This window comes from Indicator indicator, chromosome 20, assembly GCF_027791375.1.
Source record: "Indicator indicator isolate 239-I01 chromosome 20, UM_Iind_1.1, whole genome shotgun sequence".
Taxonomy (NCBI): Eukaryota; Metazoa; Chordata; class Aves; order Piciformes; family Indicatoridae; genus Indicator; species Indicator indicator.
Window position 1 is genome coordinate 19,736,864 of NC_072029.1, and position 25,866 is coordinate 19,762,729.

At 46.2% G+C, this 25,866-nt stretch overlaps 1 protein-coding gene across 1 annotated transcript in view; it reads left to right on the forward strand.

Moving 5' to 3' along the window:
* The window catches only part of CUBN (cubilin), a 162,792-nt gene that overhangs the window by 102,335 nt on the left and 34,591 nt on the right, over positions 1–25,866 (forward strand). The window contains exons 45-56 of the mRNA XM_054390004.1: positions 790–968; positions 2,582–2,791; positions 3,067–3,207; positions 5,415–5,596; positions 7,893–8,064; positions 9,005–9,211; positions 12,019–12,168; positions 12,984–13,105; positions 15,787–16,012; positions 18,338–18,525; positions 22,669–22,825; positions 24,713–24,862. Coding sequence (XP_054245979.1) covers positions 790–968; positions 2,582–2,791; positions 3,067–3,207; positions 5,415–5,596; positions 7,893–8,064; positions 9,005–9,211; positions 12,019–12,168; positions 12,984–13,105; positions 15,787–16,012; positions 18,338–18,525; positions 22,669–22,825; positions 24,713–24,862 — 2,084 coding nt within the window. The remainder of the gene's footprint in view (positions 1–789; positions 969–2,581; positions 2,792–3,066; positions 3,208–5,414; positions 5,597–7,892; positions 8,065–9,004; positions 9,212–12,018; positions 12,169–12,983; positions 13,106–15,786; positions 16,013–18,337; positions 18,526–22,668; positions 22,826–24,712; positions 24,863–25,866) is intronic.

Below are 25,866 nucleotides of genomic sequence, written 5' to 3' on the forward strand. Positions count from 1 at the left end.
GTGCCTTCCAGGCCTTTCATGTTCACATTTTCAGTCAGGTGCTTTTAAATCCAGTGAGCTACCACCACAACAGTTTGTCTCCCTTCTCTATTGCCTGTCTGCTCATTTGCAATGGGTCTACCTGTGTTGCACCCCATGCCTGAAGCATAAAAGAAGGACTCATTTTCAGATGCTGTAAGTTCATTGATTTGGGGCTGGACCCCTGTAGAGCGCAGGTGAGCCTCACCTGTGAGATCACGTCCAGAAAACATGCTGCAGGGTGGAGAATCTCAAAGGAGCTCTTTCTCTCTGGCTTCCCAGGACACTGCACCATTCTGAAGGCACAGCTGTTAGTTAAGACACTCTGGGTTTTTCTGTGCCCACCTAAAGAAGCCCTGAGATTTGAATTATTCCCTTCAACTATCTTATAGTTGCTCCTTAATTCAGTAGTCATCAGCCATCAATGAGGCTTGACAGGGAGTATCTGCTGAATCTGAATCCTGCCAGAAAAACCTTAGAGACAGTCACAGCTCCTTTAGCAGTGCTGTGTCAGCCCTCCCCCAGGAGCTGCTTCTGGCAGGTCTGATCTGATCATCAGCTGGGCTTGGGATGAACCTTTCTTAATGCTTCTGGCACCTCTTTTGATTCAAATATTACATAGCTGTGATGATTGATTATGAATTTGTTGATTCTGCCCTGATCAAACTGCATGGAAACTGATCTAATTCACTACAGCTTCAAGGCTTTGTGCCATGAAATTACTTCAAACTATTGCTGCTGTAAACTGAACAGAAAATTCTTTTCTCTTAGCTGCACTTCCAGTTACCTGGAGCTGCACAACGGTGCCGACTCCACTGCCCCTGTCATGGCCAAGCTCTGTGGAGGTTTGATGCCAGGCTCAGAGAGATCCTCAGGAGCTGTCATGTACCTGAGGTTCAGGTCTGACAGCAGTGCCACCCACGTGGGGTTCAAGGCCAAATACTCCATAGGTAATGTTTGCATTTAGCAATTTCCCTGGGTTTAGGCAGTGGTTTGGTCTCCAGTGTCGGGCTTTTGTAACTGGGCTTAGATGATGCCTAAGAGGTGGACTGGCAGATATGTGTCTCAGTTAGCTAAGGCATCAGAATCATCAGAGGGGTTATCTTCAGCATGTTCTGCTCCTAGCAAGAGGTGAAAATCATGGTAAGGGGAATGGAAAAGGGCTCATGGATCTGCAGCAGTGGGAATAAAGCCTGGATAACCTCTTGCAAAGGCAGTTGTCAAAGGGGCAGTCAGAAAAAGGCCAATGTGGATAGTCATGTAATGCAGGCAAAATTAGTGTCACTTTCCTGAGCTGGAGCCTAAAGGGCAATGCAGAGATCAGCTGAGAGCTGGCAGGAGAAGAACTAAAGTAGGAGCTGCTCTATGAAAATGTAAATCAAGCTGTAATAATAATGCTGCCACTGGACACTGGACTGAAAAAGGAACACACAGTGAGGATCAGTATTTGTTAGCTGGGAAAAGACTTACAAATTATTTGCTCTGAGGCTGCAAAAACGGGTGGAAAGCACTGGTGAAGTTTTACAAGCAAATTGAAAATTTGCTTGTAAGATTCAGATTCAGAACTATGCTGCTGCTTTGAGTTTTATCATGTTATTAACCTCTGAAGAACAACAGCTGTGGAGCTGGTACCACCCCTGCAGGAAGGTCAAGCACTGCTCATTTCTCAGAGGCTCTATTGCTTTACACAGTGTTGCTGATGTGTTAAGTCTCAAACACTCAACCGTTTGCTGTTGCATTTCTGAGGGTGAAAACTGAAGAAATTTGCAAGAAAACATCGTTAGTACATGAAGCCACAATTTTTGCTTGCCCATAACAGATTCACAGTACCTCAGCTGTATGCCAGACATCATGGAATCGCTCAGAACAGAGATGATGAACAGATCTGTTATTGCCACACAAAGATTGTAGCCAGGAGACAGGCAGAATATGCTGCCATGCCCTGTAAATTCCACCTGGGAATATTATTTGCTGTGAGCCTTAGTGTTCTGAACTGACACTTGCAGGTACCACAGAGAAATGAGCCTTCAGAGAGAGAAAATGAAAAATAAAGGACTGTTTCCCAGAGTGGGCAGTGGTCCCTTTCCAAGCCATCATAAGGAGTGGAATGTGAAGAGGAAGGGGGTGCAGGAAAGCGGAGTCTGAGCCATAGCTGTGGACACAAAGCAGTGGTCAGCTTTTGTCAGTCATAAACAACTGAGATCCACATTTAGCAGATTTCTTTATAGCTAGAGGATACAGCTTTCCAGGATTGATCTGATAAATGTGGACATGGGTAGAGGTTAGACATAGACCTTGAAATCTGTGAGTTTATTCAAGTTAAGAACAGATAGGAAAGACAGGAAGGGATGCTTGCAATGGAAGGGGGGCTGTGGGAAACAAACAAAACAGAACACAAGAAACCTGGTTGAATTAGGAGGAGAACGTGGAAGATTATCTGCTGGCAGGCAATTCCTGCTTTATTAACACGGGTAGAGAACAAGTCAGTTGTGCATTAGCTTCAAGGCTAAGGTCCCCTCCCTGAGGTCCTTCAGTCAACCAAGCAATGTTCTTCCTTTTGCAGCTCCCTGTGGCGGGACAGTGGTAGGACAGACTGGCATCATCGAGAGCGTGGGGTACCCTGAGCAGCAGTATCCAGACAACCTGCTGTGTGAATGGCTTCTACAGGGTTCCAGGGGCCACTATCTTACCATCAGACTGGAAGGCCTGGATATCCAAAACTCCTCTGAGTGCACAAATGACTTTGTGGAGATCCGAGAATACAACGCTTCTGGTCTGAGAGCTCTTTCAGTGCTTGTCTCCCCTTCCCCTGTGCTATGAAACCTCACCAGAGGTTCCTGAAGGCATTTCCCTTTGGGTACAGAATGAACCTCTCCCACATACAATGTTTTGTCTGCCTTGCTGAAGCAAAGACACACAAACCCTGCTGTTTCAGCAGTAACTTGATGTTATTGGTTTACTCCTGTCTGTCGTTAAAATGGAGAGTGATCCTTCAGTGTAACTATCAATCATACACTGACATTATCTTTCTGTCCTTGATTTTGGCAGGAAATGTGTTGGGCAGGTATTGTGGCAATACTCTCCCTGATGCTGTGGACACCTCTGACAGCTTTGCTTATGTCAAGTTTGTCACTGATGGATCAGTCAGAGCTGGAGGATTCAGACTGCGCTTTGACTCCAGTACTGAAGGTTGGATTTGCAAGGTTCAAGTTACTTTCAGGGAATCTACAGCACAGACTAGCAGCATGTGTTGTGGATCTCTGCTTCTTGGAGGGCTCTGTATTTGCTCCTCAATTTGAACTGTAGGCCAAGTATGAATAGAGCACTGTGATCACTACTTAGCCAGGTTGAAGCTTTGAGGGGTAAACTATAATGGATGCTGCCGTTAGTGGCAGGTCACACACTCTTCCACACCTTTTATTCCCAGCAACCAGGCCAGGGACATTGTAATATACCCTCCCCCCATCCCTCTTGATGAGGAGGAAGGTAAAGAAATGCTGTGATTTTCCTTTATGTTATTATTCCGTCCCTCTGGGGTGAGTGCTATTCTTAAAACTCCCTAAGCCAGAGAGTTTTTTAACCAGCAAGTTTGAAGCAGAATCACAGGACTGCAGAACCAGTGAGACTGGAGATGATGCTCAGGCAGGGTTGGGCAGAGGAAGTTTCCTAAGACGGTGGCCAGTCAGGAAATGACACCCCAAAATATCTCTGGATAGCCTATTCAAGGTTGTATTCAACAGTCCTGAGAGTGAAAGATGTTTTCATGTGCTCAGGTGGAATTTCTTGGGTTCCGGTTTGTGCCCATTGCCTCTCCTCCTGAGCACAGTGACTTCCAAGAGCTGCTCTGATTAGGACCGAGGACACAGACCTGCTGCTGTTTCACTTTTCTCTTTCTTGCTCTTCAGTGCCTATGCAGTGCCTGTCCTGCCAAAATATGGATACCTGAAAAGAAATTCTTCATGCTAATGGCCTTGAAAATACTACTGACAACTCTTCTTAACTTCTTCCATCTTATTTAAAAGCTCAGCTGAAAGCTTTCTTATTCTTTGTGTTTGCTTCTGTACTAAAATAACAGAGAAGGGAAGCAAACTCCCAAAGAGCTTTATTCCACATCCAGGACCCTTTTAGGCAAAGAGAGAAGAGAAACTGTGTTAGCAAAACTGTAATGCAGGTGGATACATAGCTTGGGCTGTTATGCAGAGGTCTGTGAGGGTGAGGAAAGGAACCAAACCTTTCACTGCAGGGTGTTAAACTCTGTCTGTTAAGAGGCAAGCAAGCATAAGCTGGGAGATGTACACCACCAGCCTCAGCAAGCAAATTCATTCCATGCCCAGAACACAATTAGGAAGGCCACAAAATAACTGTACAGGAAAAGAGGTGCTTAAGATCCCTGGCAGAGTTTTGCCTGGCACAGTTGACCAGCAGAGGAACCCCCACCCTTTCCTCAGTGCCCACTGCAGGACCCTGTTCACTGTGTGCAGCTCTGCTCACTCATCTGAGAGGCAGAATGTGAGGGCTGGTGTCACTGGTTATCAAACCTGGGGGTCACTCAGCCTGCTGACGCCTGGCATGAGCCCTTCAGGGAAGGGAGTGCTAATGCTCAGGCTGTGTGTCGGTGTGAGCTGAAATTCCCCCCCCACCGACAATAACCAGGCTAGCCCAGTCTGGAAGCAAATGAAAAGCTGTATTTACAAGCAGATGAAATACAATGAATATGTACAAATATACAAAATTCACAACATTTACAAATATATACAATCAACAGAAAAACACAACCAATCTCCCTTTGCTTCCCCCCAAGGGGACCCTCCCAAAGGGGGCCTCCCTCTCCCAGGAGCTTCCCCCCCCGACCCCCCTGGACAGAGAAGCAGAGTTTAGTTAGAGCAGAAAGTTGTTAACTTAGCTGCCAAGGTCAGTACGTGTTATCTTCAGCCAGAAGAGAAGAAGAAACAGCAGCCAGACAGCCCAGCAACTGCCCCCACTGCCGAACACAGAATGTGCAGAATGCCTGCTTTGTTTTGGGAAATAGTTCTTAAACATTTCTATCTATCCAATGGAAGTGTTTAGAACAATCGTTATTTTGCTTTCTTACACCCAATAGTGACTTATTTACATTCTTTCACTTTCTCTGTTTTGAACTTTGCAAGGAAAAATTAAAAAGACAGTTTCAAACCACCACAGGCTGGAAGGAGCTGCTGTGGTCAATGATAATGCAGCTGCACTGAGGACTGAGTGGTGCAGTCTGGCAGGAGCTGAGCCATTTGACAAACATCTGGGTGGACAGGCACATCAAACCAATCTCTCCAGAGCTCTTCCACATGCTTTATGAAAGTTTGCTTTTGCTGTAACTCTCTAAGCAATGCTTTAAGAAGTGTCCCACTGTTTGGGTGTTTCAGAATGTGGTGGGGATCTTACTGGCCCTGTTGGAACATTCACCTCTCCCAACTACCCCAACCACTACCCACACAACCGCGTGTGTGAGTGGCGGATCGCAGTGGGCGAAGGCCGGCGAGTGACTCTGACCTTTAATGACCTGCAGACTGAAGAACACTGGAGGTGCTCAGCAGATTACGTGGCTGTGAGTAGGCTGTGAAGGCAGGAAGCACTTTTCCTGATCTCTTTGAGGAGCATTAATGGACATCAGGCAGTGATGGCATTTATAGGTCTACGTCTGATTTCAAGATAAATCATAATTTCATCTGGGGAGAATGGTTAAGTGAAAGTTCTCTCTGTAGGGTGTCTGAACTCATCTGCTGGTCAAACCTGGAGGCCAAGAGAGCGGGTTCTGCCCCTTTGCTTTGCTCTTGTGAGACCCCATCTCAAATACTGCATCCAGTTCTGGTGTCCCCAGCAGAGGAAGGACACAGAGATGTTGACGTGAGTCCAGAGGAGGCCACAAAGATGATCCAAGGGCTGGAGCAGCTCTGCTGTGAGGATAGGCTGAGGGAGCTGGGGGTGTTCAGCCTGGAGAGGAGAAGACGCTGGGGAGACCTTCTAGCTGCCTTCTAGTACCTGAAGGGATCCTCCAGGAAGGCGGCAGAGGAACTTTGGTGAGGGTGTCTAGAGACAGGACAAGGGGGAATGGTTTGAAGCTGAGGGAGAGCAGGGTTAGACTGGAGCTGAGGAAGAAGTTCTTCAATAGGAAGGTGGTGAGACTGTGAAACAGGCTGCCCAGGGAGGCTGTGGGTGTCTCCTCTTTGGGGGTGTTCAAGGCCAGGTTGGATGAGGCCTTGAGCAACTGAGTCTAGTTGAGAGGTGTCCCTGCCCTTGGCAGAGGGGTTGAAGTAGATGAGCTCTGAGGTCCCTTCCACCTGAGCCATTCTATGATCTGCTTGGTTTCGAGCATGGAAATTTTTGAGTTGTGGTCCAAATAGAGGGGAGGACTTGAGGAAATAATTGGAATTGGTTCTTTAGTGATTATGAGGAAAAGCTCTGGTGTTTTGGAAAGCTTTCCGTGTCTCTCTTCTGTGGATATAATATCTCTGTCTCTTTTGACTTTTGAACTTGTTACTGCTCTTGTTATTTATAATTGTCAATGAAAAAAGGGAAAGCAAAAGACAAAGGAAACCAAAAAGAGAGAAAAAAGAAAAGAAAGGAAAAGGAAAAGGAAAAGGAAAAGGAAAAGGAAAAGGAAAAGGAAAAGGAAAAGGAAAAGGAAAAGGAAAAGGAAAAGGAAAAGGAAAAGGAAAAGGAAAAGGAAAAGGAAAAGGAAAAGGAAAAGGAAAAGGAAAAGGAAGATAGAGATTGCAACCAGCTGCTGCTACTGTGTTTAACCTTGCATATTCTGAAGGAAAGGGAGACCCCAGGAAGTTCTGCCTCTTTGTCAGCCCCATGGGTATTTTTACCATGGTTATTTCAGATTTTTGGTTATTTAATGCCAACCAACCAACCGAAAAACTGGCAGACAGAACTGATCCTGGTCAGATGTACAAACGCCTCCAGAAACTGCAGGAATGGAAGATGCAGTTTAGCTTCCCTTCATTGAGTGTAGCAGTGCAGGGAGCAGCCAGTGGCAGCATGGTCAGAAACATGTAGGGGTGAGGGAGCTCTCCCTTGGGATTTGTAGATGATCTTCCCTTTCTTTTCCTTCACAGATAAAGATAGATTATGGGGAGCTGGCTTTTTATTGATTAATGAAGCAGTGATCTCTTAAAGGAAGATCTGTGCTGCCAGTTTTTGTGCCTTCAGCACTCTAATGTAGTCCAAATCTCAGTGGGAAACATGGTTCAGGCCTCGCTTGCACTGCTGAGATAGCAGCAGAAAGGAGCAAATTAACTCCTAGGCTAAAGACTTGTGGAAGAAACGACAAAATACATCTGGATCATCACAAAGTGAAACGTGTGAACTCATCAAAAATCCCCACCAGCAAAAAAGAGTTTGAAGGAGATTTTTGATGAGGCTGCTGCTGGCTTTAGCAGGGCTGTGGAGATGATCATTTGGAATAGAATGAATAGGATCAGTGGCTGGCATTAGGAAGTGACTGAAGATATCAATATTGAGCAAATCCACAGGCATTGTCCCAGACAAAATGTTTCAATCCCTGGGATTTTTTGGTTTTATTTTTGTTTGGTTGGGGTTTGTGATTTTTTGTTTGTTTTGTAAAAATAATAAGAAGGAAATAAAAAGAGAGTGGCAAATCTTTGTTGTTGTTTTTTTCTGCCAATTGCCAGGCAATTTTTTATATTTTCCTTCAAAGCCTCCTCTGCTCAAGGCAATGGAAGCCTGTTCCAAAGTTTTCAGTAGATTTGGGAATTAACCTGCTGGGAGGGACATCAATGAATCCTGTATTAAAGATGTGAAGCACTGTTAAATGATACAGGAGGTGCCTCTAGGACTGTATTTTCATCTCATGAGAGTTTATTGTGCCCCAACAGGTTTACAATGGCCTCAGACAGAACTCTCCCCGCCTGGCCAAGCTGTGTGGTGAGGTAAACACAGGTACCCAGGTGAAATCCTCTGGAAATGCAATGAAAGTAATTTTGGTGACAGACATGTCCCACGCCACCAGAGGCTTCAGTGCCTCATACACGTCTGGTGAAGAAGCAGGTATGGTGTGGGGTTGAGTTGCGTGACTTGGGTGAGGCTTTTCATAGCTGGAAGTACTGCCATGTGGCAAAGCGTGACCTGGATAAGCAACCAGCCTCTGGTGCCTTTGTTTGTCTCCTACCTCTCTTTGGTGGGAGTAGCTCACATCTTTAATGAGCTGAAAGGATGTGGAGAAGTGGAGGATCTCTGGGAGTTACAGACTTTATGTGCCTGTTGTGTCAAAATTCAAATGAGAAGAACAACCTCTGGTATGGATCACTACTGATTTATGGGTTTGCACTTTCTATTGAGAAAGAGATGGTCTGAAGTGGCCTCATTCCCTGAGAAGACTCAAAACCCACAGTGCCATAGAAAACCTGAATAATTCAAGCACCTCCTTATTACTCAGGGGAGTAATGAATTTGGTGGCGCTTGTGAAAGAGAGCAGCTAACCTACTTTTGCAAGCACAGCCTCCAGAGAGCAGGCAGCTGGCAGATCCTTAATGCTACAGCCTTGAGTCTTCCACATTTGATTTTCCAGCTCCCCCATCCCAAGCATCCTCCTGTAGGAACAGTGCACTGCTCTTGAGGGTATGTTCCAGAAAAGTCTCAAGTCTAGAATGAGGCAATCAGTAGGGCTGAGCCACAGTGAACTGGAGCTGCAGTAGGATTCTATCCAGATGTTAAACCATGCTGGTTGTATTGGTGGTGCTGCTGGAATATTCAATACCATGGAGAACTCTTTCTTTGCTTTCCATGGATGGTTTTAGGCTTGCCAATCAATGCTGAAGGATTCTCTTGTATAGAGCAGTAAAGATGAAAAAGGAAAAGGTTTTGATCTAAGCAGCACCTGTGCTGCTGACATCAACAGAGCAGAATAAACAGGGCAAGAATTCTTCCTGCAAGAATTCTTCCCTTTTTTAAAAAAAATAAATGCTGCTTTTTTTTTTTTCCCCTGCAGTTTGTGGTGGAACCCTAATGGGATATGCAGGAGGGAATTTCTCCTCCCCTGGTCATGATGGTGTGAGCAATTACACAAGTAACTTGAACTGTGAATGGAGCATTGCCAACCCTTCACGCTACAATTCCTCCATCTATATCTCTTTTGAGGATTTCCACCTGGAACATCACCAGGCCTGCCAGTATGACCACCTGGAGCTGCGAATAGGTTTGTGTGCTCAGCAGAATCATGTTCTGCAGCTCTCTTTGTGCCAGATCCTCTTCAGATGTGTTTGCAGAGTGCTTGCTGTGATCCCTTCTCAGTCTTCTCCAGGCTAAAGAGCCTAGGTCTCCCAGCCTCTCCTCATAAGAGAGATGCTGCAGTCCCCTCAGCATCTTTGTGGCCCTCCACTGGACTCTCTCCATTAGTTCCCTGTCCCTCTTGAACTTGGGGGCCCAGAACTGGACGCAAAGCTCTGGGCACACCCTCATCAGGGCAGAGTAGAGGGGGTGGAGAACCTCCCTTGACCAGTTGGGCACATTCTTCGTGATGCACCCAAACACCATTGGCCTTCTTGGCCACAAGGACACACTGCTGGCTCATGGTGAATTTGCTGTCCACCAGGACTCCCAAGTCCTTTTCCATGGATCTGCTTTCCAGCAGCTCAACCCCTGACCCGTACTGGTTTAGAGCTCTACACTTCCCTTGTTGAACTTCATGAGGCTCCCTCTGCCTAGCTCTCCAGCCTGGCCAGGTCTCACTGGATGGCATCACAGCCTCTGGGTGTCAGCCACGCCTCCCAGTTTGGTATCATCAGCAAACCAGCTGAAGTACACTCTGTGCCTCCATCCAGGTCATTGATGAAGGTGTTGAACAGGACTGAACCCAGTACTGCCCTCTAGAGAACACCACTAGCTGCAGGCCTCCAACTACATTTTGCATTGCTGCTCATGACCCTCTGGGCTCTGTTCAGCCAGGTCTCAACCCACCTCACTGCCCACTCTTCTAATCCACACTTGCCTATGAGGATGTTACGGGAGACAGCATCCAAAGCCCTGCTGAAATCAAGGCAGACAACATCCACTGTCCTCCACTCATCTACCCAGATGGTCACACCATCCTAGAAGGCTCTCAGATTGGTCAAGCATGATTTCCCCTTTCTTTCCCTGCTCCTGAAGTGTCTCCAGGGACAGGAGCAGAGTAAAGAATGCTTCAGTTATTCACAGCCTCTGGGTTGCATACCCATGCCTCATTTCTGTACTCCCTAAGACAATTCCCTGTAAACAAATCCATATTTCCTGTGAGACTGCACCACACAATACTGACTGAAGCACTGACAAGGAGAACAGCCCCAGGATTAATGCACCAGTGGCATCTCCATATCTGAGCATCAGGAACTGTCTGTAAGAACCAGCAACTGGAAATGTCATCGAAAGCCACTTGGCTAATCCCGGTGTGGCGTGAAGGCCCCAGCTGGCCTCTTCACTGAGGGGCTGCGTCTGTCAGCCCTGGAGAGCGGGCTGTCATTTAGCAGAAAATTGGTTCTGAAAGGTCAGAGGCAGGGCTGAGAGCAAGAATCTGCTAGATCCTTGTTTGTATTCCCTAGGATGAGAGCTCTTGGTTGTACAGCACAGACCTTTCTGTGCAGAGCCAAAGCATGCAGAGCTGCTCAGCCTCAGAAATGCTCCCATGTGTGCACTGGGGCTGGGCAATACCAGAGCTCAGGGAGAGAAATGACAGAGCATATCTGGTCTGGTGCTCACCAGTGCCCTCTGCTCTCACTTTAGTGTGAACCTCAGGCCTCCAGACAAAATGAAGAGGTAAAAATGTAGACTTGCTTTGCTCTACACAGCCTGTCATCTAAACTGCAGTGTTCATTTTGGTCTTCAGCTCCATGACCAGTCTGATACCCCAGGTCAGCAGTTTGTCCAGACAAATAAGCACTGAGATGCAGACAGTGCAGAACAGCACTGAACTCTGTGCTGTCTGAGCCCCAGCACAGCCAGCGTGGGACTAGGCAAAGGCCAATACAACAGTGAGACATTCGAGGGGCCCCCAGTGAGGCTGAGATGTGTGCAGTTCTTTTGAGTTACCCACACAATACAATGGCACTGAGTGGGAGAAGGGAGCACTTTGTGTGTTTACTGAGAAATACTGAGTCTAAAAGGAGAAAACATTTCAAATTGCTTAGGGTAAGATGTTGCATTACCTTATTAAATGATCAGGCACCCACATGCTCCAGGGGAGGTATGAGTTGGACATTAAGAAAAAGCTTCTCCCCTGAAAGAGTTCTCAAGCACTGGCACAGGCTGCTCAGGGAGGTGGTTGAATCCCCATCCCTGGAGGTGTTTCAAAGAGGCAGAGCTGTGGTGCTGAGGGCCATGGTTTAGCCCCAGCCTTGGCAGTGTTAAAGCATGGTTGGACTGGGTGATCTGAAAGGGCTTTTCCAGCTGCAATAATTCTATGGTTCTGTGCTGGTGGTGTGGTGGCAGAGCCAAGCTTGGGCATTTTTTTTGCCATATAAAGCCAGGATGTTGAGCTCCCTGGGAAAGAGATGCCCACTACTAATGTATCAGTGACAGCTTGCTGATGGATGAAGCACATTCCTACAAGGCAGAAAACTTAAAATTCCCCCTGGCTTTAATGGGAATGTCACAAACAGGCTCAATGAGCTTCCATGCCAGCAGGTCCTTGTCCTATCTCTTCCCACTCTACTGCAGATGTTTGAGGGCATGTTCAGAATTTTTGGATCTCATGGGTGCAGGAAAATGTGCAGGAGAAGGAGCCCAAGCTAGTAAAAGGGTGGATAACACAGCTTTAGAGAAAGCTTCCTTTTGGTGGAGGGTTAGATCCCAGGGATGAGCTGCAGCACTCTATCTATACTCTTCACACATAACCAGTTCTTAAGTCTGACCTGGACTTCTCTGTGTTTTCCAGTGAAAAACAAAGGAAGTGCACGTTTGCTCTGCATGCCTTTACACTGCTGGAGTCCTTGGAGGATTTAAAACACTGTGGGGTTTTCTTTCTTTACTCAGGGGATGCTGATGGACAGCTGATAGCCAAACTTTGTGGTCGGGCTGCACCCCCTGTGCCACTAGTCATAGCTGCCCCCCAGGTCTGGGTGCACTTTGTGAGTGATGAAAGCACAGAAGATAAAGGATTCCTGGCCCATTACGCCTTTGAAGGTAAACGGCTTGCTAGACTGTGGCCCTTGATGACTGGGGAATGCTGCCATTCGTTTGGCAATACTGAGAATGCACACGATGGGATCAGCTCTCAAAGAGGTCCTCCAAAGAGCCTCCAAAGAGCCTGCCACTATTTATATCCATCTGAGACTAGCATAGGACATTTCAGATTGATTTCTGCCTCGCTGTTTCCATTCCTCAGGCTGCATGTGGGGATTTTGCAATGCAGTGCAACACTCAGAGCAGCTGCTTGCTCTTGGGAATGGGGATGTGACAGGTAACAGCAAGCCAAGCTTCACTGGCCTCAGACAGCCCCCAGAGTGCCAGCATGGCTGAACTGCATTCTGCTGCTTGAACTTTTGCTCTCATTTTGAAATCCTCTTCAAGCCATATCAGTGAGAATGATGCCACTTTGCCATCTCTGTGCCTGTCTTCCTGCCACTGCTGAATGTAGCCTTGTTGCTATCCATACACATCCGTTAGACTTGGGCTTGTGTTGGTCCAAGAATGGGGCTAGCTTGCTTAGGAGTCTGAGATAAACAAATAGAAGATAAGGTGGAGGAGGGAGGTGTAAGTGTCAGGTGGCAAAGGTTTTGCAGAGCTATATTAGGTATCAAGAGTAAATCAAGAGTAAATGCAAACTTTCAAGGTCATTGCATCTCTTTACTCACTGCTGAAAGATGTTAGGCCTCACCTTTCCCCAGGGAAGTTGTTCCTGTGTCAGTCTAACTTATAGTCTAGGACTATTACAAGCTGAATAATCTTCCCCCCTCTTGATAGTGCTCAGTGCTGAAAATGTTGCTTCTTTTCTCCAGCCTGTGGTGGTATACAGTCAGGAGAAGGTGGAGCCATCTCAAGTCCTAACTACCCAGAGCCGTACAACAATCTGAATCACTGCTCCTGGTTGTTGGAAGCCCCCGAAGGTGAAACCATCACTGTGAGTAACACAGTGCTATGATTGTGTGCACAGCAGGCACTACCAGAAGCACCTTCTGACTCTTGAGGAGCAAGTTTGAGACAATTTGGAAAATCAGAAATAGGGAGTGAAATATCCTTCATGAGCCTTCCCTAAGGAAGAGAGGGAAATGAAGGTTACACCGCCAAACTGATGGTGCTCTTTGAAAAGCAGAAGGATTTCTGTCTGACTTGACCTCAGAACATAGCACTAACTTCTCCTGAAAACAATGACTCTCTGTGTTTAGGGAACTATGATACCTCACGTTATTATCATCAACCAGTCTCCAGCTGATACTGTTATGTCCTCTCTGCACCCAAAACAAGCCTCAATCCTCCTGGGGTTGGTTTTCTAAGGCAGCTTTTATGATCTCTGTTGTGACATTAGGAAGAAATTCTTGACAGTGAGGGTGGGGAGACACTCAACAGGTTGTCCAGGGAGGTTGTGGATGCTCTGGGGGGTGTTCAAAGCCAGGCTGCATGAGGCCTTGAGCAACCTGGGCTGGTGGGAGGTGTCCTTGCCCATGTCAGGGGGTTGGAACTGGATGATCTCCAAGGTCCCTTCCAACCCAACCCATTCTATGATTCTATGATTAGATGTGCATGGATATTCTCACCACCATGAGAAAAAAGGTGAGGGTGAAGATTTTTTATCTCTGCAGAACAGTTACAAGCCACTAGAAAGTTACTTTGGTGTCTGGAACATAATATGAGGGCTGATACAAACGACATCAATGAGATGCCACTCTTGCTTCCCAATAGCTGGCAAGGATGCCCTAGGTGCTACTTATATGAGCCAAGCCGCTGAGACACCAATTTAAGCATCTTTACAACCAAGCAGTGCTGAGCTTCAGTCTCTGAGTTACTTGGCTGATTGCAGAATCATAGAATCATAGAACAGCTTAGGCTGGAATAGACCTTAGAGCTCATCTACTCCAACCTTCCTGCCATGGGCAGGGACACCTCTCAACCAGCCCAGGTTACTCAAGGCCCCATCCAACCTGGCCTTGAACATCTCCAGGGAGGGGACATCCACAACCTCTCTGGACAACCCCTTCCAGAGTCTTGCCACCCTTGTAGTGATGAATTTCTTCCTAAGATCCAATTTAAACCTATTCTACTTCAATTTCAATCCATTTCCCCTTGTCCTATGGGTGGACACTCTTGTAAAAAGTCCCTCTACTCTTGTAAAAAATCCCTGTAGGGGATTTTTTCAGCTATTGGAAGGCAGCTTCTGGAGCCTTCTCTTCTCCAGGCTGAACACACCCAGCTCTCTCAGCCTTTCCTCACAGCAGAGGCATTCCAGCCCCTGGATCATCTTTGTGATCCAGCAGGTCTGATCTGAGGTCCAGGCCAGAAAAACATCTGCAAAGCAATTTTACAAAAGCACATTGCAGATTTCAATGGAATGTCTGTCCCTGATTTCCCTATCGTGTTCTCCTGACTAACAGCTGCAAAGGTGGTTCTGAGAAATGCAGAGACACAGCCCTAATTATCCTGCTGCATGATGTTGTGACCATTGCAGGAAGCACAGGAATAGTTTGGTAGGACACAACATTTGCATTAAGTAGAACTAATTTTAATCAGAATGAAGTCAATTCCTATTTTAAAAGTACAAAGCAGTACCCTCCTCAGTGAAAGCAGACTAACTTTTTCCAGCACAAGCTGCCAGCTTCAGTTGCTGTTAAAGTTCCAAACTCAAATCATTTGAGTTAAATTTGCATTTAGTCTTTGCCTCAGAGAGAGTTCATTGGAAATGAATAGGCACAGAAGTTAGAGGGAGAAGTCATATGGTTTGGGTGGGGGTTGGGGGTTTATTTGTTTGGTTGGAGGGGGGTTGGTGGTGGGGTTTTGGTTTTTTGGGGGGTTTGTTTTGGTTTGCACTTTTTTGTTTGTTTGTTTGATTGATTTTGGAGTTTTTTTGTTTGTTTGTTTGTTTGTTTTGGCTGGTTTGATTTGTTGGGTTTTGCTAAACTTTTCTCCAAAGATCCCAATCCTGGAACTAGCTAAAAGTCCACCTAATGGAAGAGGGCCAGGCACTCATTAGTGTACATTAATATTTCAACATTGACTACTCCAGGAGTCCATGGATCAGCAGTCTAACTCTTTCAACTGGAAATCCACATCTCTCTAAGGACAAATGGCATCGGTGTGGGAGGGAGAGAGGGGCAGGAGCTGCCGGCTCAGCCCAGGCTATTTACAGGATGCACCCAGGCCCACAGGAAGCAGTCATGCAGCTGTTTAGTGACAAACAGGGTTGCTTTAGCAGCTATTAAGTGTTCTGATTTGAAATGATGATGAACAAAAGAAGCAAGGCTTCCTGCTTACCTAGCTGCTTATGCTTCTTTGGATGTCAGATTTCATGACAAGAAGCCTTGAGAGGAGGGAAATGCTTCAACATAGCTCCAGGCTGGTTTGAAGCAGGTATTTGGGTTCCTATGTGTGTTTAAGTCCCAGTAATGCCAGTTTTCAACCTGTGCATTCCTCTTCATGCTAAGTGATTGTTGTTCCTCACAGTGGCAAGGCTCCTAGCAATACTTTCAGGAAAACACCAAGGTGAAGAGGGGGTTGCAAGGATGCATACAGGACAGGGATAAAATGGTTCCAACTCCTTCGCGGGGGTGGCTGTTGCTAGCTCCTGACTGCCACTTTTGTGTGTTGCAGCTTACCTTTACAGCCTTCCAGGTTGAAAATCACTCTCTTTGCAAGTGGGACTCTGTTACTATCCTGAATGGTGGCTCTCCTGGCTCTCCTGTCATAGGAAAGTACTGTGGAAACACATCCCCTGGCATTATTCGCTCTGGTTCCAGCAAGCTGCTCATCATCTTTAACTCTGATCACTCAGTTCAAGGAGGTGGTTTTTATGCCACATGGACAGCAGAATCTCTAGGTAAGAGACAAAAGACCACTTTTGGCAGGCCTAACACAGCAGTCTGTCATGCCTGTACAGGACTTTTCAACTACAAAATGAAACAGAATTCCTCCTCGTTAATTAAGTTTGCATTGCAGAACAAAAGAAACACACAGCAAACAACTTCAGCAGATCTGAGATAATCCAGCACTAAGAAAGTCAAGTATTAAACCATTGCTCTCTGATCTTACACAATGAAATCAAATTTGAGCTGCTTTTTTAAAAGCCTCTCACTAGCATTTTCCTGATGTCTGTTAATCGATACCATGCCCACTGCCCTCCCAGATGTGGTATCTATTGTCAGTGACTAGGGGATATTTCTTTCCTTGCATAACAATTGCTTCACAGTTTGATTTGGTTTAAACTCTTAAAACCAGAAATAGGCCAGTTTCAAACCAGAGAGGCAGGCAGAACTCAAAGAGCAGGACAACAGCTTCAAGCTCTTCCACTGCAGTGGAGCTGTTGGTACGCCTCTAAAGATGGTACATGGAGGGTGGGATTGGGATACCTTTAAAATCTGCTTTTCCTCTGTTGAAATGATCATCTCTGTGGATTAAAAACACAACAACAACCAAAGGTCACTCCCCACTTGCACACTGCTCTTCAGGAGGTGACTAAAAGCAAATGTGGATGTGCTGGCCAGTGGCAGGGCAGAGTTCAGTGCCTCAGCAGGGAGCTGATGGTGCATTCCCCAGTGGCACCTCCAGCTATACTCCTCTGCCTGAGGCTGATCACCTGCCCATCAGTTAACGGTCTAGCAGGACTCACAGTCAGCTGCAGGAGTGTCTTAAACGTGCCAACAGCCTGTGCTTGCATGGTCAACCCTGGCACTCCAGCAGGGTTTCATCACTGTTCTCTGCTGTTGCTGGGCTCTGGTGTGCAAGGCAGAGCACTTTTCAGTGATGTTAGCTTGAACATGCATTGGACATGGTCAGCATTCTTTCTGTGATCTCCTTTGTTATATACCTGGTTTCCTTTCCTCAGCTTTCTTCTCATTTGTCCACCAAGTATCTCTGGGGTTTACACCTGAGCAAAGTCTGGCACTGTATCCTTCTAAGCACAGTTGCCATTTCTAACAGAATTATGAAAACCAGAATCTTCCTTTTCAGTGTAATGTCTCTCTTTTAATGAAGAGGAGAACAGTAGAATGTTATAAAGCTTTTTCCCCCCCTGCTCTTTATTCATCCTTTTATTGTGTCATCTCTGAAATAACAATGGGTTGCTAGCAATGTACCCACAACCCCAGTAAATTACTCTTGGCATGTTTCAGATTAACTGAATTGATGATGTATAAGAACATGAGCTGCCACAGAGCCAGGACCAGCTACTCCCCCATGGGAATTAATCCATTAGCAAGTTTTAATGAGGTTTATTAGCCCTCTCCATAATCCCACCAAGGTCCATAGAGCTGCCTGGGCTGGGGGAGAAGTCACCATTTTGCCCTGGGCAAATGGATGCAGCTTGATTAGATTCCTGTGTGGAACTGCACAATTCACATGCTGCAGAGTGACAAAAAAAGAGGATTCAGCAGCAGATGGAGTCTTTTCTATAGGGTGCCTTTCTGAGTGGCTGTCAATCATGCTAAGCATGCTGTGGGTATGGTAAGGACCCTGTAGGGTCTCAGGAGAAGCTCCTCATTAATGTATTTCTGACCTTGGAGAAGAGGAGTCTGAGGGGAGACCTCATAGCTCTCTACAACTCCCTGAAAGGGGGTTGCAGTGAGGGGTAGTTGGTCTCTTCTGTTGAAGTTCGGGTGATAGAACCAGAAGAAATGGCCTCAAATTGCACCAGGGAAGGTTTAGGTTGGACAGGAGGAACGATTTCTTCACTGGAAGAGTGGTGAGGCACTGGCACAGGCTGCCCAGGGGGTGGTGGAGTCCCCATCCCTGCAGGTGTTCCAGAAACATGTGGCCACAGCATCTGGGGACTTGGCTTAGTGGCCATGGTGGTCTTAGGTCAGTGGTTGGACTGGATGATCACAGAGGGCTTTCCAATCAAAATGATTCCATGATTTTGACTTCAGTCATCAGGAGTGGATAGATGGGCCAGAGCAAACAGGATGAACTGGCAAGGAGGAGTTTGTGAGGAAGAGGAGGGGAAGTACAATGAGGGACCTCTTCTAGAGTGTAACTACCTCCCTGCTGCTGGAATGGGAGAAGGACACTTGATTAAGAGGGTACATGAAGTTTGAATGGGTGCCAGGGCTTTCCTCTCTCCTGCAGCCACAGAAGCAAGCAGCCATTCAAAGCTGGCACCAACAGGAACTGTGTGAAGATTTCTCCCCCTTGTTGCTGTTTTTCCCAGGATGTGGTGGAATCCTTCACTCAGATAACGGTGTGATCAAGTCTCCTCACTGGCCTCAAAACTTTCCCATCAACACCAGATGCACCTGGACCATCATTACACACGAAAGCAAACACTTGGAGATGAACTTCCACAGCAACTTCCAGATTCCAGACAGCAATGGAAGCTGCCAGAGCAGCTATGTGAAGGTAAAATGATTGTTTAGATTAGATCAGCAGTGCTTTAAGAAGTCATGATTCCAGAATCCTGTTTTAGAGTTGCCATGGCTGGGACTGGCAAGGCTCAACATTCAGGGATACAAATTGGAGTCCCTGTATCAACAGTCAGTTCCCTGCATGCCTTGGGAACTGGCTTGTGTATACTTTCCAATTCTATCAGCTCTTGAGAACTGCCATCTTCAAGTACTGCAGTGAGTGAAAGTCCAGGAGTGTGACCCTGTAAAGCCTCTTTATGAGTGCAGGGACTCTCTGAGTTGCACTACTCCTTCTCTTTTAGCCTCCCCAAACAAAGAGAACATTCTTATCCCTCAAAGATTGTCAACAGCCACTTGTTTGCACAGCAAGAGGACATGCTTTGAATTTTTCTGTGTCTTTTTTTTTCCAAGCATTTGGCATTTGTTCAGTGGTTTTGTGCTCATTTTCTCCACAGTAGTACAACTCCCACTAGAAATAAAGGGCAAACATAATCTGACAGCATGTAGGAAAGCTTGAGCAGCTGTACGTCTGATCTCCACTTACCAACTTACACATTACAGCTGCACTCCTTGTTGAGGCTGTGGAAAATAGTGCTATGAGGTTTGTAGCTTCAGAGCCTCCTCCACTGATTAATTATCATAGAATCACAGAATTGTTTTGGTTGGAAAAGACCTCTAAGATCATCAAGTCTGTGGTAGTTTTAGACTATGCCTTTAAAATTTTTCACAGATCTTGAGCAGAAAGCAGTAAAATGTCTAAAACTACCACAAAGTCCAACCATCAGCTGGTGGTGTTCAGCCTGGAGAAGACAAGGCTCCAGGGAGACCCTCTATCTGCCTTCCAGTATCTGAAGGGATCCTACAGGAATGCTCCAGGGACACCAATAGCAACCTTCCAGTACCTGAAGGGGGCTACCAGAGGGCTGCAGTGGGACTGTTTGCAAAGGCCTGCAGGGACAGGACCAGGGGCAATGGCTTCAAACTAGAGCAGAGCAGATTGAGATTGGATATGAGGAACAAGTTCTGCACCAGGAGGGTGGTGAAACACTGGAACAGGTTGCCCAGGGAGGTGGTTGATGCCCCATCCCTGCAGGTGAGGATGGAGAGGGCTGTGGGCAACCTGATCTAGTGGAGGATGTCCCTGCTGAGTGCAGAGGGGTTGGACTGGATGAGCTTTGGAGGTCCCTTCCAATCCAGATCATTCTGTGATTCTATGATCAACTTAACACTACTGTGGCCACATAGAACTACAGAATTGTAATTGATGTACTGTGGTACAATAAATTGTACTCATTTGAAAGTCTTGATGTCAAAATTGCTTTAATTTCAAATCACAGAATCACACAGAATCACAGAATTAACCAGGCTGGAAAGGACCTTCAAGATCATCTAGTCCAACTATCACCCAACACCATCTAATCAACTAAACCAGGTCACCAAGTGCCTCATCCAGTCTTATTTTAAATACTTCCACGGACAGTTTATAAACTGTCTTGAAGGACATGGTCAAAACTCTGCAGAATGGAGATTTTTCTCCTAGAGAAAAATCTGAAATTTTTGGTGTTGCTCACTTCCATTTCTGAATGTCCAGTCTGAGAGCTATGAAGCTGTCTGGGTATGTAAAAGTGTGGAACAGGTGTAAGATTCTTCCATTCATTCCAAGCTGAGCAGCCAAAAAAACAGAATCCAAGATCAATAATGACTTTGCAGAATCTTGGCCAGGCCATAAACTCTTTCTATTAATCCTCTGAGCATCCCTTGCCTCACACCTGGTCAGATGAATGAGGTGATTCATATGGCTGCACTTACAGCCCAACCCTCAGCTAACCCTTTCCAGAATGGCTGCTGAGAGCAGTAACAATTGCTTGCGATGGTTGTAGCTCCACTAAGGCTTCTTGCAAAGAGAGCATTTTAAGAACCAAATAGTATTTAACATACTCAGTTAAAAAGCTGTTCAAACGCATCAATGAAGTAATACATTCATTATTAGAGTAAATGTTTTTTCTTAGAGCAGATGTTTCACATTCCTGGTGATAAACACTCTGATTCAGGAGATTATTTTAATAATCTCAGATTTAACTCAGAAGCAGAAAAAAATTATGTCCATCTTTTATTTTATCACTTAAATTCAGTGCTTGAGCTATGAGCCATGTTTGGGACATAGTTTCATGGCCATGGTGGTGTTAGGTGTCGCAAAGGGGAATTATTAATTACCCTTACAACAGTAATAAACAATATGGCAAATGGGTATTAATGAAAATATTAGTACCCCTTTATTAATGAAATAGGATGGGTGTATGGTTGGGGTGTCTATTTCCAATGGGAATATGCAGTCTTAGGGCAAATACAAACTGTTCTATGCAAACCAGGAGGCAATAACTTGGAAAGAGATGGTCCCCGAGAGCAGAGAGCCCTCAGTTACAGCAGGGGGAGGCTCGATAAGAACCTTTAAACCCAAAAGACAATGAATTGATTACTCACAGCTGGTTTCACCCCCATGGGGGATGCTGCTGCTGCTGCTGTGTTAGCTCTGGGGTGCTCTCGTAGGGCACTGGCACGGCAGATTGACGGCAAGGAGAGGTCACTGCCTGGGCCCAGGCTGGGCTGGCTGCAGGGGACAGCGGGCAGGGAACGACGCTCTGCACGACGGGCGCTGGCTTGGCTCCTGGGGAAACTGAGGCACGGCACCAGGCTGGTGGCAAGGGGAAGCAGGCCAGGGGGATCTGGCTTCTAGGCTCCTGGCTTCTCCGGCTTGCTGGGTATGGCTCATGGCATTATCCCAGGCTCAGGACCAGGCACTCGAGGCAGGGCAGGGCAACTCGAGGCAGTTTCTACAAGACAGGTCCAAGTAGGCTTGAAAGCAAGGCTTAAAGCAGGGCAAAGCAAGGCCTAAAGCAGGGCAAAGCAAGGCTTAAAGCAAGGCAAAGCAAGGCTTAAAGCAAGACAAAGCAAAGTTTGAGCAAGGCCTGAAGCAAGGCAAAGGTGACTACCCAATCAACCTCTATATACATCTGGCCAGAGGTCAGTTGGTCCAACGGGGCACTGAAGCTAACCTGTAGCTGCCCAATGGGAAGGCCTTCTGCCAGGCTATAGCCATAAAAGGCAGAAACAAAGACCTTGTATCTGGGGGAGCAGTGGTCAGCTTATGTGCTCTCACCCAGGTAAACAACTTGTTTACCAGACAGGCAGAGTCCTGTCCCCTTTGTTCCTTTTCCCACATTGCCCTGTCTAGACATCCCAAGGCCTGTCTGGGTTTGTGCTGTGCCATGTCATGGCCCTACCATGACATTAGGTTGAAGGTTAAACTTGATGATCTTGAAGGTCTCTTCCAACCAAAACAATTCTGTCATTCTGTGATACTGTGTTTAAGTAATTGCCTGAAGAGGATTTCACTTAAATACCTCCCTAAACCTGCTTCCTGGATGCATGGTTTGATTGAGCTCAAATTGGCTATTGCTGCAGCTGAAGTAATTAATTTATTTTTAAAGTGTGTTTTTCTTTGTTATTCTTTATTGTATTTATTATTCTTTATGATATTTTCTGTGCATTATGTGATTTTGTTAACTCTCTGCATTACTTGATACTTGTCACCAAACAAGTGAATGCAACAAAAAAATGAGAACAGCTTTTTTGTTAGCAAGGCTAGGTATTAAGGATCCAGATCTTCCATGTGACCTCAGCAGTACAGCTTTGGGGGCTTTTCAAGTTATTGATAACCTGAAAGTTGCCTTTAATAATTCATTGTGTACACAGACATCCATTTTCATGCACTGCATGGAGATAAGTTAGCAGAGACAAAATGGAGGGAGGTAATGATGTGCATAAAATGTTCTTCTTTCCTGGACCTGATCTATATTGGCTCTGCTACCAGCAGAGGTCTGAGCAAATCATATCCAAATGCTCGTCAGAGGCCCCTGGCAGCCTAAGTTATTCACTGTGCTTCACTCCTAGTAGAAGCCTTTTTGTCTCCGCTGACTGTAGAGTGAACAGAGAGTGATTCAGATCTCTAAGGTTCAGTATGAGATCAGTGCTACCCTAGGTCTGTGGAAGGAACAATTGCATATGCAATTCCTGCTGGATTCCCACAAACTACATAGGCTTTGAAGGCACTAAACTGTTTTCATTCTGGGCTTGTCAGGTATGGAGAGGAAACGATGAAGTAGCAGCAGCTTTGCTGACCACAGGATGTGGAAATTCAGCTCCTGGCCCTGTTGTTGCTCCAAGCAATGTGATAACTACAGTATTTCAGTCTCAGGATGCTCCTGGGACAGGCTTCTCAGCATCCTTCATCAGCAGTAAGTAGCATTAAAGCCAGATGGCTGTTCCTTTTGGATTAGTTGGATCTGTGTGGAGCTCACTCCAACAAGGTATTGGAGTCTGCCCAGCCTGACTCCAAGAGGTTCCTTACTGAATGCAATGAAGCTGCTGCCTGCTCCACCTTTGCACTTGCCAGGGGAACTGAACAGACTTTATCTCTTAAGAGTTTGTTCCTCTGTAGTTAAACTGCTTGTAAGCTAAAGCTATCATCTTCTTAAAAAGGAAAAGAATCTGCTCCTCCTCTGGGATTTTTGTCTGTGTTCTGTTCAAGGCAGATGCTGAACTGGTGATTTCCATTGTATAAGTGTGGCCCATGCCATTCACCTGTACTGCTCCCAAAAGTGACTCCTCACTGCTCTGCTTTGTTGTTTGTGCATTTCATGTAGCTCGAGTAGCATTTCTTGGGTGGGCCTCTCCATTCCTTTAACCATGGCATGTGCTCTGTGATGGTCACACCTTTCAGCCATCAGCTTTGTATTTTTCTAGGAGGATGCTGCCGAAGGAAATTGCTTTTCCTTCCCTGGAATCAGATTAAAACAGTGAGAAAATAGGTGCTTAGAGGAAGACACTGGTGAAGATGCAGAATTCTGAACCAAAACTGCTTTTGTTTTTATCATGTCTGCACTAATCTTGTCAGTAACAACTGGCAGCCTCTTCGTGGAGACAATCACAGGCTTCATATTCCTGTTCCTAATCTGATACCAGCATTTCTCTGGACTTTTTAAGACTGTATCTTAAAATAAAGAGAAACCCTAAAGCCATGCAAGCCATTAGGATCAGAAGGAGCTTCATGCAAATGAACAGTTCTGGGTGCTAAACCTTAACTGCCCCTGTGTATAGCCAGGCAGCCCAGGGATGGCCCTCCAGCAGGTGGCCTTCTCCTGCTGTCAGGCATGAACAGTGCCCTTTGGGCTAACCTGGCCATTTTCAAACCAGGCTAAGCTACTGATGTGCTCCAATAACTCCCATCCAGCTCAGCTTCATTTGTCTGTACAAAGGCATTCTGAAATGCTCATGTTCCAAACACATAGAAAGAGCAGAGCTGTGGGTTGAGGGACTATGGCCTGGTCTTGTCCAAGACACTATGTGAGGCTGCAGGCAGCCCTGTGTTTCCCAAACCCACTGCTCTGTCTACGTGTAAGCCCTGCTTTTCCCATCAGGACAGCTAGAATCATAGAGTGGGTTGGGTTGGAAGGAACCTCCAAAGCTCATCCAGTCCAACCCCTCTGCACTCAGCAGGGACATCCTCCACTAGATCAGGTTGCCCACAGCCTTGTTGAGCCTCACTTCCAGGGATGGAGCCTCAACCACCTCCCTGGGCAACCTGTTCCAGTGTTCCAGCACCCTCCTGGTGCAGAACTTGTTCCTCACATCCAATCTCCATCTGCTCTGCTCTAGTTTGAAGCCATTGCCCCTGGTCCTGTCCCTGCAGGTCTTTGCAAACAGTCCCTCTGCAGCCTTCTTGTAGGCCCCTTCAGGTACTGGCAGGCTGCTCTGAGATCTCCCTGGATACTTCTGCAGGCTGCACACCCCCAGCTCCCTCAGCCTGTCCTCATAGCAGAGCTGTGCCAACCCCCTGATCATTTTCATGGTCTCCTCTGGACCTGCTCCATCAGGTCCATGTCCTTCCTGTGTTGAGGGCTCCACAGCTGGATGCAGTACTCCAGGTGAGGTCTCAGCAGAGCAGAGGGGCAGGATCCCCTCTCTTGAGCTGCTTTGGATGCTGCTTTGAATGCAGCCCAGGATGTGACTGGCCTGAAGGTGAGATGGTGAGGTCCCTGTGTACAGGACTGGTCTCTCTCTGCAGAATGGGAATGCTGTCATCAGCTGGATTGCAGCCATCCCTTACTGGTTTATGTTTGCAGGATGTGGAGTGAATGCCAGCAGCCCTGCAGGCCGAATTATGTCTCCTAACTACCCCAGCCAGTATGACAACAACCTGAACTGCAGCTATATCATAGACCAGGGGCCACAGTCACTGGTGATCCTGGAATTTGAGACTTTCCATTTGGAAGGTAACTGATTATTCATCATTTCAGTATGTACTCTGAAGTGTAACTTCTCACTTGAAAACAGACCATGGAAAATAGCTGATGGCTTAATTTGCTGCTCCACTCTGAAAATCATTTGCAGACAAACATTTACAGAGGTTGTTTCCAGGAATCAGGTTTCCATCACTAAAGGCTTCCAAAGAGTGAAGGTAGACCTTCCTTGTTGCATCACTGAAGTTGGGAATTTGCCAGGTGATTGGAACATAAGAGTGACTGTGACTTAACCTAGCTCTTGTTCTCAATAACATGAGCAAATAGGCTTCATTTCTTTTGAAGTTTTCAAACTGGTTTGCGTTCAGAAGTATTCTGGTCCAAACTCAATTTAAGTCCAAGAAAAAGATTTTATTTGACTATGGTTTTGTCTGAAACATGTTTTTAATCCCCTAATGCAAACTGCTACTTTTCTTAAAGATGAAAAGTGAGCCACAAAACTGACATAATTTCTTCATGTGGGAGACATTGCTATTCTGCACACACTAAACATCAAACAATGCCAGTTGTGACACCTCTAGGAGTTCCTTGCTGATCTTCCTGCTCTCTGTGCATTCAGTTAGTTTATAAATGGATTCAAGCTGTTATTGTCAAGAAGGTTAAACCCAAGAGGTAAGTCCTACAGAGATAATAATAAACATAGACCTGAATAAATCATAGAAAGATTCTACTTCTTGCAGGGCAATTTGCTCCTTTACTGTTATAGGCTTCTTTAGGCCTCAGCAATTAGCAGTCGCAGGCTCACAGGATGTTAGGGGTTGGAAGGGACCTCCAGAGATCTTACAGTCCAACCCCCCTGCCAGAGCAGGACCACAGAATCCAGCACAGGGCACACAGGAACACATCCAGATGGGTCTTGCAAGACTCCACAACCTCCCTGGGCAGCCTATTCCAGTGCTCTGTGACCCTCACAGTGAAGAAGTTCCTCCTCAAGTTGAGGTGGAACCTCCTGTACTGTAGTTACATTAAGTTCTTAG